Source organism: Pelodiscus sinensis, chromosome 13, assembly GCF_052426305.1.
Source record: "Pelodiscus sinensis isolate ZL-2025 chromosome 13, ASM5242630v1, whole genome shotgun sequence".
NCBI lineage: Eukaryota > Metazoa > Chordata > Testudines > Trionychidae > Pelodiscus > Pelodiscus sinensis.
The window spans coordinates 39,621,715-39,643,123 of NC_143064.1; the positions used below are offsets into that span (position 1 = coordinate 39,621,715).

At 40.0% G+C, this 21,409-nt stretch overlaps 1 protein-coding gene across 7 annotated transcripts in view; it reads left to right on the forward strand.

Annotated features, from left to right (window-relative positions):
- Window positions 1-21,409, forward strand: part of PCDH11X (protocadherin 11 X-linked) — a 1,122,530-nt gene that overhangs the window by 150,409 nt on the left and 950,712 nt on the right. For 6 of the 7 annotated variants that reach the window (XR_012906841.2, XM_075940729.2, XM_075940728.2 and 3 more), the window contains one exon: window positions 16,715-16,762. The exons of the other annotated variant lie outside the window; for it this stretch is intronic. Coding sequence is in view for 5 of the 6 variants with exons in the window: in XM_075940729.2 (XP_075796844.2) it covers window positions 16,715-16,762 (48 nt within the window). In the remaining variant the exon portion in view is untranslated. The remainder of the gene's footprint in view (window positions 1-16,714; window positions 16,763-21,409) is intronic. 7 annotated transcript variants of the gene reach the window in all.

Genomic DNA, 21,409 nt, shown 5'->3' on the forward strand with positions numbered 1-21,409 from the left:
TGTGTGTGTGTGTGTAATTGAAAAATTAAGAGAAAAAGCAACAGAGAGAATCATTAATTGTATAGAAAATCTTTTCATATCAGGACATGTTTTTTTAAAGTTGGTATTCAGAGATGAAGACAATTAATTTAGCCCTTTCTTTTTTTTTCCAAACAGCAGAGAACAAAATACTTTTTCAGTGTTATTAAAGAAAGGAAGATGGGGAGAAAGCCCAATATTGTATTTTTAGCTGTCAAAGATAGGATTTAAATAGTACATCAAGCATAGAGCCTAGCGCTTGACCGCAGTATAGTTATTTTTATTTCTGAAAGAAAAGGTTTAATACAGCATAATTTGTATTCCCAGGCTAGTAGTGTTTTGTGAATAGTTGGTTTGAACACTTGAGTTCCATAGAGCTTTTGAAGCTGGGGCAATCTAGCAGAGAGCAGTGCAGATGATTTTAAAGAAACAACTAGAAACACTGGAAGAAAGGAGTGTGAATTCTGAGTCATTAGCTATCAGTATTCAAATACATTTTTATAACATTGTGTCTATAATTGCTGGTTCCATTAATATGATGTGTATTATTGCTTTGGTTGTTGCTGGTGTTCCAAAGTCAAATTATATTTTTTCTCTTATCAACAAATTGTCTTTTTTGTTTGTTTGGTTTTTTTTGTGGTGGGATGCTCTCCCAGGTATTTGAGAGGAAGATATTATGTATCTTTTCATTCTGAGATTGCTTTTCCCCTCCATTTTGACCCCACCTGCACCCTACTGCTTGTTGTAGGAGCCACGGTGGGCAAAATCAGGCCTGGAGGCTGGATCTGACCCACCAACCATTTCTCTGCAGCCCACCCAGCTGATTAGCAGGGCAGGCATGATTCTAGCCAGCAGCATATGTTCAGTTGCCCCTCTCCTACCTTGCTTTGTCCTGCAGGATTGCTCCCAGGATTCTCTTGCTAGATGTGCAGAGCAGCAGGGAGGATGGAGGGGAGTGCTGAAGTCCGGCTGTCCCTTTGCCCCTGTACTCCATCCCTGCAGAACAGGGGCTGGGGAGAGGCAGATACCCTGTATGTCTATGCACAATTTTTATTTCAGTAGAAGGATGCAAATAGTGCCGTGCATTTGCATACTTCCTCTGGGTTTTTTTTTCCGGAAAACGCTCTTCCGGTATTTACCTGCATCTGCATATGGCCAAATTTTGAAATAAATCCCTATTTCAAAAGACCCCTGTAAACCTCATTGTAGGAGGAATAAGGGGTCTTTCGAAATAGGGGTTTATTTCGAAATTCGGCTGCGTGGAGACACCGGTAAATACTGAAAGAGCGTCTTCCAGAAAAACCAGAGGAAGTATGCAAATGTGCGGCTCTATTTGCATCTTTCTCCTGAAATAAAAATTGTGTGTAGACATACCCTCAGCGGAGCAGCTTCAATCTGAAGCATAGCTGGTAAATGACTCAGGGGAGTGCCTGCTTCTAAATTTTCAGTGCTTGTTCTCTCTCTCTCTCTCTAACATGCACACACACTTCTCCTCACATCCCCTATCTCTGCAGGGGAGAGACAACAGATCAGGTCAGGTTTTCCTGTGTTAAAGAGACAGAGCATAGCTTCTCTCTGAAACTTAGCAGCAGCCAGCACACACACCCTCTGTGTCACTGTCACACACATATCAGTCTGTGCCACACTGTCTCTGCGCTATGTGCGCACACACACTACCACACACACTTTTCCAATCTCTGTAATCTGTTTCACAAAGTCTGTCTCTCTCGCACACAGAGTGCCTCTTTCACACTCACTCTTTCTATCTCTCTCTGTAGTTCTCAGCCCCACCCCTTCCATTTAAGGCTCTGCCCTTCCTGGGAGAGGGCCAAGACAAACTGTGACCATCTGCCAAAATTAATGAAGTGTCTCTCCCCTCCCCCCACCCGCAAAAATTATGCCCTCCTGCTAAAAAGTTCCGGGCACCACCCTCCTGTACTATTAGCTGCCTCAGAGTGAAATTCACCTTTGTGAAGTGGACCAGTACAAGGTCTAGAAGATGCCTCTAAAGTCCAATAAAATCCTCAGAATAGTTCTAAAGTAATTCATAAATATTTGAACTGGCACAGGGATGAATGTCACCCATGTGAATGTTTTGTTGTTGTTGTCACAGATGAATGTTGTTATTCATTACAACATTTGCTCTGTGTTCTCAAAGGTTTATGTTTCCTGAAGTAGATCAGTCCCAAAACCTTCTATAAAACTTTCTATTGACTTAAAATGGATAAATGGACTGTAAGGTGGATAGAAAGCTGGCTAGATCATTGGGTTCAATGGGTAGTAGAGTTGCCAGGTGTCCGGTTTTGAACCGGACACTCCAGTATTTGAGCTTTCTATTTGGGAAACAAATTGAGAAAATACAAAAGAAAATATAAATGGTATTTTCTAAATAAGATGTAACATCGATTGTGATGTAATGTCAAGTGTGTCCAGTATTTTTGTTGAAACCATCTGGCAACTCTTCGTCGGGTAGTGATCAAGTAGTGGTCTGGTTGGCAGTCGGTATCAAGCGGAATGCCCCAAAGGTCAGTTCTGGGGCTAATTTTGTTCAACATCTTTATTAATGATAGTTTACACCCTCAGCAGGTTTGCAGATGACACTAAGCTAGGAGGAGAGGTAGGTAGGCTAGAGCTGTGGTACCCAACCATTTCAGTAGTGGCTACTGTTATAGTAAACGAGCTACACTCAACTGGCCAAATAGCCACATTGTCCAAGCCAAATAGTCACACTCAACTGGCCAAATAACCACATGTTGCTAGTGGCTAGCGTGTAGAACAATATGACACTAGAGGGCAGGGATAGGGTCCAAAGAAACCTACATAAGCTGGAGGATTGGGCCAAAAGAAATATCATGAGACTCAACAAGGACAAGTGCAGAGTCCTGCACTTGGGACAGAAGAATCCCAAGCAGTGTTACAGGCTGGGAACCAATAGGCTAAGTAGAAGTTTCACAGAGAAGGATCTGGGGATTCCAGTGGATGAGAATCTGGGTATGAGTCAACAGTGTGCCCTTGTAGTCAAGAAGGGTAATAGCATATTAGGGTGCATAGTAGGGTGCATTTCCAGCAGAACTAGAGAAGTGATTGTTTCCCTTTATTTGGCACTGGTGAGGCCACATCTGGAGTATTGCATCCAATTCTTGGTCCCCCTTTACCAAAAGAATGTGGACACATTGAAGAAAGTCCAGCGGAGGGCAACAAAAATGATTAGGGGACTGGAGAACATGACTTACAAGGGAAATCGGAGGGATTTGAGCTTAGTTAGTCTACAAAAGAGAAGGGTGAAGGTGGATTTGATAGAAGACTTCAGCTACCTGCAGGGCAGTTCTAAAGATGATGAAGAGAAGCTGCTGCCAGTGGTGACAGCTGACATAACAAAGAGTTGTAGTGGGGGAGGTCTAGGCTAAATATTAGGAGGGTGGTGAAGCACTGGAATGGGTTAGCTAGGGAGGTGATGGAAGCTCCATCCCTACAAGTTTTTTAATCTTGGCTTGACAAAGCATCGGCTGGGATGATTTAGTTGGGATTGGTCCTGCTTTTAGTAGGGAGTTGGACTCAATGACCTCTTGAGGTCTCTTCCAACGCTATGATTCTACGATTCTATGTGTTTTGAACTCACAAGGAAATCCAATAGCTATTGCTTATATATGAACATGTGGGCCTAATCATTCAAGTTGGAGCTGTAAACAATGCCTAGAGCAGTGTTTCTTAAGCTGTATTCCTTGGCACACCAGTGTGTCACGGAGAACAACAGAATTCAAAATGGCTGCCCTTAAAGCGGTAGGCGACCTCTTTTTTTTTTAATAACTTTTCCCCGACCCTTTTTCCCACCAAAAATCCTTGGTGTTCCTCATTAAAAAATTGTTTGGTGTTCCTCGGTCTTAAAAAGTTTAGGAAACACTGGCCTAGGGCCTCTTGTAAATATGCTAAATGCCTATGTTGAATGGTAGGTGATCTTAACAAAAATGAACAAGAAAACCTGACTATATTATTGGGTTTGAATCTGTAGAGCTGTTGATTTTTATTTCTTTAAATTGTAAAAGTGCTTGTACTAAGGCTAGTATGATGTTTCGTGTATAAATGCACATGTAATATAGTTCCTTGACTTTTTGGCAGTCTTTTGCCTTGAAAATACAGTTTCTTCAGGTGTGTTTAGTTTACGAGTCTTTAAAAGTAATTCTGAAATTGCTGTGGCTCTCATTTTGCAGTCTCTTCCATATTCTGAATGCATCTTAGGATATCAAGCATTAGGAGGATTGGATTTGGGGGCCCATATGAATCTTATCTATTGGTATTTATCTTTTCAGTTTCACTTTCCCCAACTCCTAGTTTTTCTCCTTCCTATTCTAAGAGTTTTTTGTTGAATGCTAGCTGCAGCTAGATGAGCAACAATCAATGTTCTAATAGAATAATTGTCCTTTTTTGGCCCTTGCTTTTTTATGGGTCATAAAAATTCCTTGCGAAAGAAGCTTGAAAATGCAGAATATTGAAGAAGAGATCAGAAGGAATAGGTGGAGAAGGAAAGAGACAGGGAATAAACAAAACAATATTTGTCCCAACTGACTTGAGGGGAAGAAGAAAGGAAACAAAGAGCTACGTCAATTGCATAGCTTAAGTCGAAATAGCTTATTTTGGAACACAGAACTTATTTCGGATTAGAGCACTCTTCCCCCAACTTCCCTTACTTCTCATCCAATGAGGTTTACAGAAGTTGGAATAAGAAGCAAGTAACAGGCTTCCTTTGTAGACGCACACTACGTTATTTTGGAATAACTTATTCCAAAATAATGCTCCTGTGTAGACATGCCTAAAACTACTTTGCATATCTATATAGTGAATCATTGTTCTAGTAGACCCTGAAAGATACTTAGATACAACATTGATAACCTGAATAAATATTTAGATTAAATGTCTATCTTACCTGTGGTCTTAACTGCTGAGTAAAGCAGGAATGAAAGTAGAAATTCTTTAGTTCATTTAGTTCATAGACACACACTGCAGTTTCAGGAAATATCTCATCTTTCTTTTCTCTTTAAAGACGATCCTACAAAGATTCATTTCACTGAAATCTGTTTCAGTTTTGCATGTTTTATGCATAATCAGATCTGTGTAAATAATATTTACAGTTACGTATTGTTATCCTCATCAATTACACTCTCATTTTACTTGAAATTAATATTGTATTTCCATGAAACCTCTCATTCCAGAGAATCTGAACATGTTACACAAACGCTACTTATACACTCATTCAGGGAAAACTGAAAACTGGGTGGGTGCAGAAGAAAAGTAAATATTTGATTTAAGTAGTGCTTCATTTGCTAATATGTCAAATAATTTTAAATGTACAATTCCTAGGAATTTTTTATATTTTGTAGAGGCAGGAGTTGAATCTAGGATCTCTGGATGCCCTATTCTATACAGTTGAAGATTTAACTTCAAAATTTACCAAATTTCACTATAAATATAGGTCATTTTCTGTGTTGACTTTAAAAATCATATTTACCATAGATCTATTTGGCAGAACTGAGCAAGCAATACTCTGTATTCCTGCAATACTGAGCAAATAATAGTTAAAGGGAACACTTAAAAACGACAGGTGACTTTCAAGACCCTGCTTTGGAAAAACAGGTTTGAAGTTCAACTTCATATTAGCTTAGGGTTGCTCAGAGAGTCTTACGTCAGCACTGCAGTACATTGAGTCTTTTAGGCACCGTAACAAAGAAAACTGCAAATTGTTCCTTTTCTTTTTTGAAAAGAACTTGGCTAATGTAATAGCCATGCAAAGGGATTTTTTTTCTTTCATTTGTTTCCTTTATCCCTATTATTTTAGAGCAAAGAGCTTTATAGAATGAATTTATCTATCAGAAATATGTTTCAGATAATAACTTATTTTGTAACCATATTGCAATACTTGACACACACCTGTAAGAAAGGTCATTATTACCTATTAAAATGCTTGTATGAAGCGATAGAACTGTTTGATTTCTGCTTCTGAAATGAACAAAAACTGAAGAGGGAGAACTGTATTAATATGCATATTACTGTGAACTGATTGGTTGGCTTTCCCTTCTGAGCATTGGCTGGAACTAATGTGGTCTTGTGTAAGATCATAATAAGGAAAAACACTAACAATACATTAGCTGCTGGAAGTCTGGTGTTTCAGTTAGCAGATTCTGTTCAATCATTTATTGTGGATTTCACTCTGTTATTGAAAGCCTTATACTGAATGTCAAAAACGATTTCATTCAGATTCACAGTCTTCTCTGGATTCCTGTGCATATGGCCCCAGTGGACAAATTTTTGCACAGTAAAACTAAATGGATATGGGAGTGGAGTCTTAACTCTGTAAGCAGGATGGGTGACCTATCCAGCAGCTGGTTTTCATGTAACACTTTGTAGTGCATGAGAGGCTGACATGGATTGTGCCTCCTGCACAGAGGGAATTGAGGAAAAACACTGGAGAACTAGTGATAGAAATGTAGCCGTGTTAGTCTGGGGTAGTTGAAGCAAAATGCAGGACAATGTAGCACTTTAAAGACTAACAAGATGGTTTATTAGATGATGAGCTTTCGTGGGCCAGACCCACTTCCTCAGATCAAATAGTGGAAGAAAGTAGTCACAACCATATATACCAAAGGATACAATTAAAAAAAAGTGAACAAATATGAAAAGGACAAATCACATTGCAGAACAGAAGGGGAATGCGGGGGGGGGGGGGAAGGGGGAGGAAAGAAGGTAAGTGTCTGTGAATTGCTGATATTAAAGGTAGGGAGAGTGGGATGTTTGTAAGTTAATGGTATTACAGGTGATAATTGGGGAAACTGTCTTGGTAATGGGTGAGAAAGTTCAAAGACTTGTTAAGTCCTTGTTGGCAAGTGTCGAATTTTAACATGAATGACAGTTCAGAGGATTCCCTTTCAAGTGCAGATGTAAAAGGTCTTTGTAGCAGAATGCAGGTGGTTAAGTCATTTAGAAAGTGTCCTTTCTGGTTAAAGTGGCAAGAAACTGTTTTCTCTTTGTGATCTTGTCTGATATCTGTTTTGTGGGCATTAATCCTTTGGCGAAGTGTCTGAGATGTTTGTCCAATGTACATAGCAGACGGACACTTTCGGCACATGATAGCATAGATTACATTTCTGGATGCGCAGGAATATGTGTTCTTGATCTTATAACTCACTTGGTTAGGTCCAATAATGGTATCAGCAGAATGAATATGTGGACAAAGCTGGCAACGGGGTTTGTTGCAAGGGAAGGTACCAGGGTTGGTATTAGTGTGGTATGTCCTGTGGTGGTTGGTAAGAATCATCTTGAGGTTAGGTGGTTGTCTATAGGAGACTATGGGTCTGTCTCCCAGAGCCTCTTTGAGTATGGTATCCTGTTCCAATATAGGCTGTAGTTTATTGATAATATGTTGGACAGGTTTAAGTTGGGGGTTGTAGGTGATGACAAGTGGTGTTCTATTGTTGGTTTTCTTGGGTCTGTCTTGAAGTAGATGGTTTCTAGGTATTCGTCTGGCTCTTTCAATTTGCTTTTTTATTTCTCTGGGTGGGTAGTTGAGATTTATAAATGCTTGGTAGAGATCCTGAAGCTTCTGGTCTCTGTCAATGGGGTTAGAGCAGATGCGGTTGTATCGAAGGGCTTGGCTATAGACGATGGATCGTGTGGTGTGTTCTGGATGGGAGCTGGATGCATGTAGGTAACTGTATGAGTCGGTGGGTTTTCTGTAGAGAGTGGTGTCTAATTTTCCATTGTTGATTTGTACGGTGGTGTCCAGGAAGTGGATCTCTCGTGTAGAATGGTCCAGGCTGAGGTTGATGGTGGGGTGTAGGTTGTTGAAATCTCTGTGGAATATCTCCAGTGTTTCTTGGCCATGTGTCCAGATCATAAAGATGTCATCGATGTACCGTAGGTAGAGGAGGGGTGAAAGGGGACGGGAGTTGAGGAAACGTTGTTCTAGGTCAGCCATAAAGATGTTAGCATACTGTGGGGCCATGCGTGTACCCATGGCTGTGCCGCTGATCTGGAGGTATAAGTTGTTCTCAAACTGGAAATAATTGTGGGTGAGAACAAAGTTACATAGGTCTGCTATCAGGTTGGCAGTAGTGTCCTCTGGGATAGTGTTTCTAATTGATTGTAATCCATCTTCATGTGGGATGTTGGTATATAGAGCTTCTACATCCATGGTGGCAAGGATGGTATTATTGGGGAGGTTATCGATGTTTTGTAGTTTCCTTAGGAACTGGAGAACTAGTTGCATTTGAGTGGACCTAAACTATGTCCTGGCAACAGAATGGTCATGTTAGCAGCTGACAAGTTATGCTGTCACTGAAGCTGACAGGCCAAGCAGCTCAACGGCAGGACCACACTTAAGGGTTTTCAAGTGTGGACAGGAGATGTGTTAGGGTTATTACTTAAGCTATTACTTGAGGTAATTGCACGTAAGACATGCTCATAGCTGTTCAGGTAGGAGGTGAACTCTGATGCTATGCTGCCTATACAGTCTGTGCTTTAGAGCAGTTCTAAAAGCTGCCTTCTGAAATGTGTTATTTTCAGTCCTGAAAATTGGTCACTAGTCTTCAAAAATAATTATTTTTCAATTCACTTTTAGTACTGAAAAATATATTATGCACAGGCCAAAACACAGACTTGTCTAAAGTCCAAGAGCATGTACTTTAGATATTTCTGTGCCAAATTTTATATTGTTTAGATGCTGGACTTTTGCTGAGAGGAAGGAAAGTAAACACAAATATCTTTTTAACAGAACTATTGAGACATCTTACTGGGTATTACTGTCATTTATGCTCATTCTCTTCCTTTATCTTTGGTCATCAAGTCACAAGGAATGTATTTTCAGTAATACCACAAACTGCTAATTAATAATATTTAGTGTAATGAAGATTTGTATAAAGGCAGTCCCCGAGTTATGCGGATCCGACTTATGTCAGATCCGCAGTTACGAATGGGGATTTTCTTGCCCCGGAGGACTGGAGCGGCGGGACGCCTGGTCCCGCCGCCCACCTCCTACGGGGCGAGAAAAGCTGCTCCCCATCTCCCTAGTCTGCTGGGGGAGCCAGCAGACTAGGGAGACGGGGAGCAAAGCGGCGGAGGACCCGGGCCGGACCGCGGCGCTGATCTGGAAGCGCCGCGGTCCGGCCCGGGTCCTCCGCTGCTTTGCTCCGCGTCTCCCTGGTCTGCTGGGGGGCGACGCAGCTAGTGCCCCCCCCAGCAGACCACGGAGACGTGGAGCAAAGCCCGGGGCCTGTGGTAGAGAAGGTGGGGCGCTGCCGGTTGGTCACACAGCACCGCTCCTTGGCACTACTGGACCAACCCGGCAGCACCCCAGCTGCTCTGCCCCAGGAGTCCTGATTCAGCCGCTGCTGATCAGTTTCAGCAGCGGCGCCGAGGAGCGGCCGCGCTACTGGACCAACCCAGCAGAACTCGAGCTGCTCTGCCCCAGGCGTCCCCAAGTCAGCAGCTGCTGAAACTGACCAGCGGCTGACTACAGGAAGCCCGAGGCAGAGTTGCTCTGCCCCGGGCTTCCTGGAATCAGCTGCTGATCAGTTTCAGCAGCAGCTGACTTGGGGATGTCTGGGGTTCTTAAGTTGAACCTGTATGTAAGTCGGAACTGGTGTCCAGATTCAGCCGCTGTTGAAACTGATCAGTTTCAGCAGCGGCTGAATCTGGATGCCAGTTCCGACTTACATACAGATTCAACTTAAGAACAAACCTACAGTCCCTATCTTGTACGTAACCCGGGGACTGCCTGTATTATAATTTTCACTACATTTCCCCCCACTATTTATTTCCAAAGTGGTCCTGTCAGAATACAGCAGAAAAAAATATTTTATCTTTTTTGGAAATTATGCTCAGATACAGTAGAGATTGGGGGGAATGGGGAGGTCAAGTTGGTTTCCTGATAAATCAAGAACCAGAAATAGATTTTTGATATGTTCTCTGCATTCCCTGATCAACACAGTAAACAGCCTTTATTTAATCAGTTTTAAAATCCAATCTCTCTGAAACTATTTTTAGTACTTACTGGAACTACATGCTTCTTCTGGACAACTGTACCATATTTACTACTCTGCAAGTGCCGTTTTATTTTTTACCTTCCAATAGGCAGTGAAGTGGCATCTTACATATTCATATGTCAAACACCTTTTGAATTTTAGTAAGGTGGCTCACCTATAACTTCCCCAGAACAATTCACAAAAGAATAATATTTTTTGGCGAAAGCACATCTTTTTCTTTTCTTTCAAAAACAGAAATGATCCCTTGGGGAGTTCAATGTTCAACACAAACTTACTCTTTGAGTTTAAGCATCCCCACAAAGAATAGAGGTTGTAGAAGGGCTTACCATCATACTTTTTCCAGCAGTTATTACCCTTAGGCCTGCAACCTACCCAAATCTTCTTTGTGAATGGGGAGAGCAGAGTATCATGAACAAATGAAGGGAAAAAGTTCTACTTTATGAGATTATTGTGCATTCTGTAAGTGTGCATAATTGCAAATGTGAATTGGAAGTTTCCTGAATTTGAAATCAAAGTGTTTTTCTTTTAAATGTCATAATTCTTAAAGCAGTGAAAACATTCACATTAAAGCATAATAAGGTATATGAAAAAATGCCTTGTATGATATAAGTCAAGAGAATACATTATTCTGTTTTTTTTTATTTTTAGTGTGTTTATTTAGGCATGTCAATCTCTAGTTAAGCATATGTGTTTACATTACCCATGTAATTAAACAAATATTTTGTCACTATTTTTCCTAAAAGTTAAAAAAAAAATACAACCAAGATGCAAAAGTTTCACATGCTTTGGCTTGCAAGGGCCTTACATCAAAAAAAGATATGCAAAGAACTTTGTTGTACGAGTACAAAATCAGAGGCTCAATATTTTTGTACCTATATAACTCGATAAAGTTTTTTGCCTCTTAAAAGAAAATTTGGGAGCATGTGCATATTTCCTTTAGGTTTTTGTTTAGGGTGAACGGAGGGAATGAAATGAGACGGCAGTATAACTGCCTTTCGATAGTGTTAAGAGCTTTTTGTTTGATTTTGTTTGTGTGGCTTCATGAGCTAAAGCCACATGTATGTATGTTGTTCTAGCTGCGTTGTCCCAAAATATTAGATACACAAAATGGGGGTAATGTCTTTTATTGGACTAACTTCTGTTGGTGAGAGAGCCAAGATTTTGAGCTACAGGAAGCTGAGGGAAAGTCTGACATCATCTGTTGCCTCTCTCAGCATCACCATCAGTTCCCATTGAAATGAATGGAAGTGGTAAGGATGCTAAGCAACATCTCATTTAGGGTCAGGGAGCTCCTCAGAAGCAGCTCACAGTTGCCTGTGTTTTCCTGTGCACAAATGGATGTCAGTCTGAATTGTCTTCTCCCTGACAAGTTAAGCTGGTAACAGTACAGGGAAGGAATAGGCTGTATTGCATGTCCACATTGCTCAAACTCCTCATCATCCAGTAACTCTAACAACGTGTTTAGAATCTCAAGATAACTTATTCTGGCTGCCAGAGCAGACTGGGCTCTCTCTTTAACTCCTGTGAGAGTGTTATGAATAGCTTTCTACCTGACACTTCCTGAACCACAGTTATGTGTGATAAGTGGCATTGATGAAATGTGTAATCACGTAATTTATAGATGATGGGTTCTTTGGTCCCTGTTAACCTTAACTAGCAAATGCATCAAATCTATAATGGTGTGACACCTAGAATATGCTATCATAAGAATCAATTTTTCAATAAAATAAATAGAACAGAAATATACCTAATGCAAACCCCAAATCCTTTCTTCTCTGTATAAATCTTAGCGCCATTACAAAGGTGGGCAAAAAATTGCTGGGACAGGAAATATTTCTGGAACCATCCTTAAGGCCATGGAAAACTGGAAGCATTTAGAAAATGCTCAGTCATGTTCAATGCCTTAAACTGTCTTTCATGTACTTAGTCTATCTCCTGTTCAGTAGAGTGTACGTGTATATCTCTCAGTAAATGTAATGAAATGTGATGTGGAGGAGAATCGAGTTTTCCAGTTCTCTTACCTACATTTGTTACCTGTCCCTGTTTTGGGGGAAAACTGTCTGTAAAAGAAAGATGCTTTTGAGCTTAAGATACTGTACTATTATCAAGAGAGGGCTTCAATTTCTGGATATGCCCATGGACTCTGCATGATGTTGGACAAGTGATGTGTTCTCTCTATCTCAGATCCCCATCTGTAAAATGGGAGTAGTAATACTTCTTTATCTTAAAGGCTATGTCTACACCGCAGAGGTTTTTGCTAAAAAAAAACCAGCTGTTTTGCGCAAAAACTTGCGGATTGTCCATACTACAAGTGCGTTCTTGTGCAAGAAAAAGTACAGTAAATCGTAAGAACACGGGGCTTCTTGCACAGGAAACCCCTATGGCTAAAATGGCCATCAGAGCTTCTTGCACAAGAGAGCATCCACACTGTCATGTGCAAAGCACATCTCTTGCGCAAAAGCATATGGCAGTGTGGATGCGCTATTGTGCTAAAAATTTTTGCACAAGAACTCTTGCGCAAAAAGTTCTTGTGCAAGAAGCCTGCAGTGTAGATGTAGCCAAAGTATTGTGAGTATAAATCTAGATAGGATTCCATCTGAACTAAGTTTGCAGAACCACTTGAGTGACATTCATTATTTCATGATGTCATGATATTACATCCTGAATAAATAAAGCAGTGTGCTGATACGACAGTACAGACATCAAAATAGTGGGATGTGGAGAAATTGTGTTGGAGGGGGAATTGTTCAAAAGGGCAGCCTTAATTTACCCAGGAGGAAAGAGAGCCTGAAAAATATAAGAGATGCAGTATTGTTACTGTATTAACTACTTGGATATAGGATACCTTGTAATATGGGAAGATGTAGATCATATACCAAAACTGGAACTCTTTCTTGTTAACCATCACTATGGCACCACTAAATCATGATGGGAGAAAAGAGGTTTGTCAGAGTCTAGATGGCCATAAAGGTTCTAATGGCACCTTGATGTTAAGATGACTGCACTGACATTTGTCATCAGCTGTATAAAGCATACATTTAAGGAAACTACTAGCATATTTTGATTTGTACTAAGTAGCAAATTTGTACTAAGAATGTATATGAGGGCATGGAAGGCAATTATTCTGTGTGCTTTTCCTGTTCACGATTTAGTCAAAGAACATCAGTTTCCACAAACTCAGAAATTATAAACCAGTTTTATGACTGTAAGTGTCAGAACAGTTGAATCCAAAGGAGATGTAGGAAAATCAAGATTGGGAAGAGTTCTCAAGTAAAAGGACAGGCTGCGCTGAGGTGGTAAGGACCAGCAAGAGCCGTTACTCTCAGTCTTTCTGCAATAACATTCAATTTTGCTTTCCAAATATTTTGATGCTTGTATATTCCTTCTAAATCTCCTTTTTGTTCAGATTACAGTACTTTGAACCACCTACTGATTCTCTGCTAACTTACACATTGTATTTCTTACCTTTCTCTCTCTTCTGGAATAATGGTTCCTTATCTGTACTTTGTGCTGAGTCCCTGCCTAGAGTAATGCTCTCTATCAATATAATGTAAGTAGTTAGGCTTTGAGTGTATGGGTTTGAAAACTTTGGTTGTGTTTTACAACTAGTAAAGCTATTTTAAGAGCATAAGCTGAGGCTGAGAAATATTTAGACAGTTGAGGCCAAAGTCTATTGGCTAAATTTACAGTCCCCAAAAATGAATTTTGCCCATTGATTTTTCATATGCGTACAGTTTAGGCAAAGATCTGAATGTATTTCCATATAGATTCTTCTACAAGTATATCCATCAGCTTAGATTTATGGAAATTCAGAACCCCTGATTTCCCCTTTGAGTTTTAGAGTTGAATGTCCAAGAAAAAGTTAATTGAGCTGGTTTTGCAAAATTTACACTAATAGAATATGAAACCGAGACTGTGCATAGTATTTACACAACCATGCATTGACCTAGGTTTATTTGAAACCAGATCTCAGTTCTTTATAGATGTTTTGACAAACCTTGCTTGAGTTTCAAGTTTTTCATGGAAGCCCATAGCAGGCAGATTTTCCATGGATTTCTGTTCTTGTTGCATATATTTCACAGGTCTCTAATTTCAGTTTCTTAATTTGATGCTACCTGGCAGTATTTAAGTAGGTGAAAACCACACTCCCCTACTTCTCTGTTGGACACATTTAATAGAACCCAAGTTGCATGCAGTATTGCAGAAGAGAGAGTGGAAAATCAGTGTGCTTTAAATGACAGAGCAGTGTAATGCAACACAATCTTTCAGAATGAATATAAATCTGAATTACACATTGTGACAGCAGACTGGAGACCCGTGTTCCTTTCATTGGAACTTCAGCATTCATGCTACCCTGGTTCTGAATGTGCAAGTATTTAACTATTATCTATCATAACTCTGTATTTAGAGGGCTTAGCTTTGCTCTGTGAACTCTCACAGTTCACATTCAAAGTATCAAGCTTGAAAGAAAATGCATGCTTTTTAAAAACAAAATCTGAAAACTAATCTGTCCCATTTTGCAGGTTCTGTATAATTTTGCATTGGAAATCTTAAGTGTCTGTGTTACTGTAATCCTTTCTCTTGGCTCATTTTCGACTGCACCTGCTGTGCTATAATGTTCCATAGGAATTCTCTTGACAGCCAGAAAACACTGGGACCTGCAAGTTCAGCAGACCTGCAAGTGTTTCCTACTTGGCTATACCTGAACTGTTCATCAGCTAGCAAACAGCTGAGCTATTTAGGGGGTTTTCTTAGAGCACTTTAGGACGATTTGGATGCATGATGCTTATATACTGAAGGTTCTCTTATTTAAAGTCTTATTTTTACAAATGACTTATCTGTTTAAAATTATTTTGTGCCAAGGATTCCGCAAACCATTTTATCCAATTCATAGCCTAAAGCCAGGATTATCTAACCACAGGTGTTTTGTATGGTAAGTTCCTGCATTTTAGGAAGGTTAAACTGTCTGGCTCACTTGCTCATTTTATACTTTATCACCACTTTGAATATTTTTTATATGCATTCTACACAGATTGTGTCATTTGTATGAGCTGCTAAAATGATTTAGATTCTCACTCTGTTTATACATGATTACTTTAAAAATATGCATGGTGAGTACATGGCCTTACATTAAACATGTCTGCAGAAACAAGTAGTGGGATACAAGCACAGTCTGAACCTCACAGGATCTACCCTTTATTTCTCTATTTCGTGAACAAATATTTTCTTGTGGTCTCAAAAATAATCATGAATAGACTTGATTACCTCTATAAATCCAAAATGCTAAGTATCAGATGGTATTGCACATTTTTATTATGTTGTTTTAGCCAAGTTGGGATTTTTTGCTGTATTTCTTTAAGAAGACGTTGTGGTCTATCATCTTATCAGTATCCAATAGAGCTGTTAGGCTACATATAGGCTACGTCTACACTGGCGTGATTTTCCGAAAATGCTTTTAACGGAAAACTTTTCCGTTAAAAGCATTTTCGGAAAAGCACATCTAGATTGGCAGGATGCTTTTCCGCAAAAGCACTTTTTGCAGAAAAGCGTCCGTGGCCAATCTAGACGCGGTTTTCCGCAAAAAAGCCCCGATCGCCATTTTTGCGATCGGGGCTTTTTTGTGGAAAACAGTACTGTGCTGTCTACACTGGCCCTTTTGCGCAAAAGTCTTTCGGAAAAAGACTTTTGCCCGAACGGGAGCAGCATAGTATTTCCGGAAAAGCACTGACGATCTTATATGAGATCGTTAGTGTTTTTCCGGAAATTCAAGCGGCCAGTATAGACAGCTGGCAAGTTTTTCCCCAAAAGCAGATGATTTTGTGGAAAAACTTGCCAGTATAGACACAGCCACACACTGTATAGTTATTTTGGAATAAGCTATTCTGGAAGAGTTATTCTGAAATAGCTTATTTCAAAATAACACTTCTATGCGGGAGGAAAGCCTCAAAATTAAACCGAGGCAGGCTTCCATAATGTAGACGTGCTGTCACAATTTAGAGTCCCAGCAGGAATATCTTAGAATGGCCCTGGTGAGGAGCTATTTTGAAATAGCTGAAGTGGAGCGTGTACAGGGCCCCTTTTTGGATATTAACTATTTTGGAATAGGCATTACTCTTCATAGAATGCGGTTTAGAAAAGTTGAAATAAGCGGTCCATCATTTTGAAATTATTTCAAAATAACGGAATTGCTCACATTGTTATGTCAAAATAAGTTTGCTGTGTAGACACACGCTTACTGTCTAGCAGTTAGTCATTCAAAAATGTTAATTCCTGAGTAATGTTGGCCACGGCAGACCATGTTAATGGTTCCTGTGCTGACCCTTGTTTGATTTTCCAGTTCATCCAATCAGTGATCTGCCAACTAAGAGCCCAATCATGCAAATATTTCCTGCTACGCTTAGCTTTAACTCCAGTATCTGAATCTCACAGAGTTCAGTGAGAAAGCTTGTAGTACTGCAGAATCACATATGCCAGAAGGAAGCGTGCACAGGAATGGGCCCTAGGAGTCTCCTCTTAAGTACGAATGCAATTGCATGTTGTGGCACTGAAAGAGCTGTTCCAGTTCACTGTGTTGAGTGTCCTTGTTTGAATAATTGTGTATTTACAAGTCTAGTTCAATGTTACACATTTTTTAAAAACTTTCTAATTTTGTATTTACATGGCAGCCCAAAACAGCTCCGAAAAGGACATTTGGATCCATTACGAATGATCAGGTAAATATAGCAGGGAATTCTTTCAACAAACATACTGATTTGTAATTACAGGAACCTTGCAATGCACTATATGACTCCAGTGAAGTGAATGGTCTTATAATTTAAGGAAGCAGAGTTTAAGTTGAAAATCTGGGCTGATATTATTGCTTAAGTGCATGATGCTGTACTGCTCTTTTGAGAGAGAGAGAGAGAGAGAGAGAGAGAGAGAGAGAGAGAGAGAATATCATGGTCTGAGCCCAGAGATCCTTCATTCTAATCCTGGCTCTGGCAAGACAAGCCTCTTCTACCTTGAGTAGAAGGGCATTGCAATGCTTAACATGTCTTGAAATGAGATGATTTAACTCCTCTTTAGTTACCCACACGTGTAAAATTGGAATAATACTTCCATGCTTTAAGAATATTGTTTGTAAAGCATTTTGAAGGTGGAAAATATTTTACATGTGCTAACATTCTATTGTATTTGTATTATGAGCTAAATTCTGATACCTTTCCTGCTGTTGAGTAGCACCACCAGGAATAATCCCACTGATGCAATGACATTTTGTTGAATAAGAGTATCAGAATTTGGCCCTGTGGGTGAAATCCTGACCCCTTGAAGTCAATGCTAATATTCCCATTAGCTTCAGCGGACCCAGACACTTGTTCTGGTAAGAATTAAAGTTGATAGCTCAGCCTGGATTATCATTCTTAACTCTAAATTTCTTTGCTCATGGAAGAGTCGGCCAGAGCCTTATAATTCCTCAACATTACATTTGTCAATTAATGTTTCTTCATTTTGGTGGGAGAGCTTTCCATCTTCATGGTAGGCATGTTAAAGTGTGTATAAAATGGCACAGTCCCTATTCTCGTTCCCTAGTTTCATTCATTTCAACCCTATGTATCATTAGGTTTGCTTGGATTGCTTTATTTTAAAACAATCCACATTAATTGTCACTTTGACTGGCTTTACTGTCACTTATGCATTTTGCCCAATTTAAAATATGCCTTTGACCCTATGTATCCTAAGCTTTGTGTGCATTTATATTTTTTCTGGGAGTATTAAAATAATCATTGTAATTACAGAAGACATGTATAGCAGCTGTGTGTGAATTATGTCAGCATAGGGGCCTTTTGAGATATTTACAAATGTCCCACTGTCAGGGATGTGGGTGCCTAGAGGAAACCATCAGTTGTTCAGAACAGCTGGCGGTTCTCTCAGAAGGGAGAGGGAGGGGCAAAGACTTCATGCGTTCCCCCACCCACAGACCAATCAGGTAAACTGAAAAAACAACAAATAGTCTGGTAGCACTTTATAGTCTAATAAAACATGTAGATGGTATCATGAGCTTTTGTGGGCACAGCTCACTTCTTCAGATGACCGGAGTGTTGGATGTCCAGGACCAAAATCAGTAGGGGAGATGGGAGGGAGGGTAGAAGAAGGGAAAATTGGGAGGGGAACAAGAAAAGGCAGTGGGTAAAAAATATATCAAGGGAAAGCCGAGTCTGTAAGCACCTAAATACTAGATAAACTGAAAAAACAACAAATAGTCTGGTAGCACTTTATAGACTAACAAAACATGTAGTCTTGTTCCCCCCTCCCAATTTTCCCTTCTTCCACCCCCCTCCCATCTCCCCTATTGATTTTGGTCCTGGACATCCAACACTCCGGTCATCTGAAGAAGTGGGCTGTGCCCACAAAAGCTCATGATACCATCTACATGTTTTGTTAGTCTCTAAAGTGCTACCAGACTATTTGTTGTTTTTTCAGTTTACCTGTAGAGACTAACTTAGCTACCCCCTGAAGCTTCAGACCAATCAGGATCTGTGGGCGGGGAATCACAGAAGTGTCCTGGTCCTGCTCCTTCCTACTGAGGCCCTGCCTGTTCCGGGGCAGCCCATGGCCACTTCAAAAATTATTGTTCATGCCTGCTTTAGGTCAGATACAAGCTTCGTAAGTTTGAGATCTGGGGAGCATCTGTGGGGACTTGGGGTATCACTACCGCAGGAAGCATCTGCTGGGTCTTAAGGCTTCATCAGGCGCAGATCAAAACTCCTAAGACCTCCTCACCACTCCTATCCAGTTGCTTCAAGGCAGAGCTCTGAGCTGTCCCTGACCCCTTTCACACACACACATACAGTCTGGAAGGTGGTGAATGTGGCAAGGCCATATCCTAACTACTCAGTGCTCTCAGTTTGGAGATAAAAAAGATGGGAGAGAGGGTGGCTATAAGTCTCTGCACCCCATACGGAAATATCTGATCTTGTGGTGTTTAATTGAGAATAATAAATTGCCTTTATCATTTAAAATTAACCTATATGGGTATGGCTATACAGCTTCTGGGGTCAACAGATGTGGAGGCAGGCCCACTGAAAACAGCTGTATAGATATTGCTTTTATATTCATATTCAGACTGTTCATTTCCAAAGCTGTAAGTTCCACACTGGCATTTTCACTGTATAAGCATAAAACTTGCTAACACAAGTCTGGCTACCAAGCTGTGAGAGTCACTTCCAGCAGCTATGTAGACATACCCTAATATCATAGGCTTGCAATTTTCTGTGTGTTGCAGTAGATTCGTTTAAAAAGTTAATAGAAGAGTTAGCTTCCTATTTTATATGGTATTTTTAGAACAATTTCCATAGAACTATATTTAATTAATTCCTATTACATTCTATATAGTAGCAGATTTGCATAAAACATTTTGTTAAAATACTGACATCTTCAATAAAGATTCTAATTTGTGTTGGATTTTTGGCTATTTCCCTAGCAGCTAGTGACAGGGAACTGAAGTTGTATGTTTAAGCCAAAATCATATGCTATAATGAAAAATGTGTCTCTTGTCACATGTGATAGTTAAAGAAAAGCTAAATTGGGTATGTAGTTTCGTGAATTAAAAGTCTGTATATAGTGTTTGTTGTAGTTGCAGGAGTTAATGACAGAATAATCAATGCACATCTGTCAGCTTGTGTGCAAATAAAGAACTGAAGGAAAGCTGATTTTTTTTCCCCCCACTCCTGCTGTGTTTTTCTGGAAATCAGTGTTGAAAGAGCAGTTTATCTAATTCAGCATTTTCTCAACAAATAAGAGTCTTAGTCCAAATTAAGCAACTGCTAGCAAGGTTGCCTACAGTAATCCACTCATGATAATCCTATCACTGAGGGAGAAGATTCACTTGTCTTTAATAAAGAGAAGGTCTGTCATGGGGATGCTGCTTTAGAAATTAACCCCTTTGGTTCATGGGACCTAGAACTTGATTCAGATACGATTAGCGGGATTGGTGTCTACAGTGATCTTCCACTGAAAAAGCAAGATCTACATTTGTCTTCATAACTTTTCCAATCCATCTTTCTGTGATAGGTTGTCACTGGTCATTACTTATTGGGGCTGCAGACACTGTACATAAGGTGGAATTGGGTTATTGTATTTGAAATGGGGTTATCGCAGCTTTGCCACAAAAGACGTGGTTGCTGCAGTGGTGACTATAAAAGGTGTACAAAGGCAGTATTAGTGCCATATAGCTACTGAGTTAATTATAGGTAGCAATGTATTTATGCTTCTTACTAACTGCTCTCAGGCAAGAATCCTCCACATTAGGAACCCCTCTCCTTTCCCAGCCAGCACCTTCAGTACCCTAATTTGCATGATTCGTGTGTAGACAAAGACCAACTCAAGCCCTTACTTTTGGTTTTGGGCAGAGGGTGTAGGTTCATTTTTACATCTGGCTAATGTAAATTGTAAATTAACAGTTGTCTTTGTAAATTTTATTGGAGGAATCTAGAGTCCTGGAGAGATGATCTTTTACCATTTTTACATAAATTAAAATGAATATGTAAAACTATAGAAGGCCCAGTTCTTCCATCCTTACTCATCCTTAGTAGAAAGTAGGTCCGTGCTCAGTGAGTGGACCCATTAAAGCCAATGAAAATACACATGCAGTAAGTTACTGCTTACTAAAGAAGGGTGGCAGAATCAGCCTAATGAGTATTGCAAGAGCTAAGTCAGCAGCATAGTTTCTGACTATAAACATGACAGGCATAATGAGACTTTAATGTTCAAGTACAGACGTAAAATCCTAACTGTTCCCTGAAGCCCTATCCTCATTGAGCCCTCATTTTCACCCATGTTACACACCTATCTTCAGTACCTACTTTATAGCCCCCATCCTGGGGAGATAAGCCTATCAGGATTCCCTCTGTAATCTGTCGACCCCATTCTTCATCAGAGAGATTGATATTGATCATTTCTAATCACTTCCTTCCCCTTAGGGGGACTGTGTGTATTGCTGTCTTTGCACAATTTCCAGCATCTGTTGGCCCAGAAAATAACAACGGACCAACTCCCACATGCAGGATAGGATTACTTTAGACCCATCTCTCCACCTCAGAATTTGAGGAAAAGCTGTGTTGTACAGTGTCCCCACATATAAATGCATTACTTGCTAGAAGAAGGGCATAAAGTGTGCAACAAAACCCTATTACAGGATCTTATTACTCGGAGTGCAAATGTAATCCTATGATATTATTCATAAGAAAAAACACCTTATTTTCACACTTGGAATGTAATTTTCACTGCAAATATGAAATACATTGCAATGAAAAGGGGAATAATGCTTCCTGATTTTCCTTTTATTTCTAATCACCTAACATGTTTCACTTGTGACTGTGCCA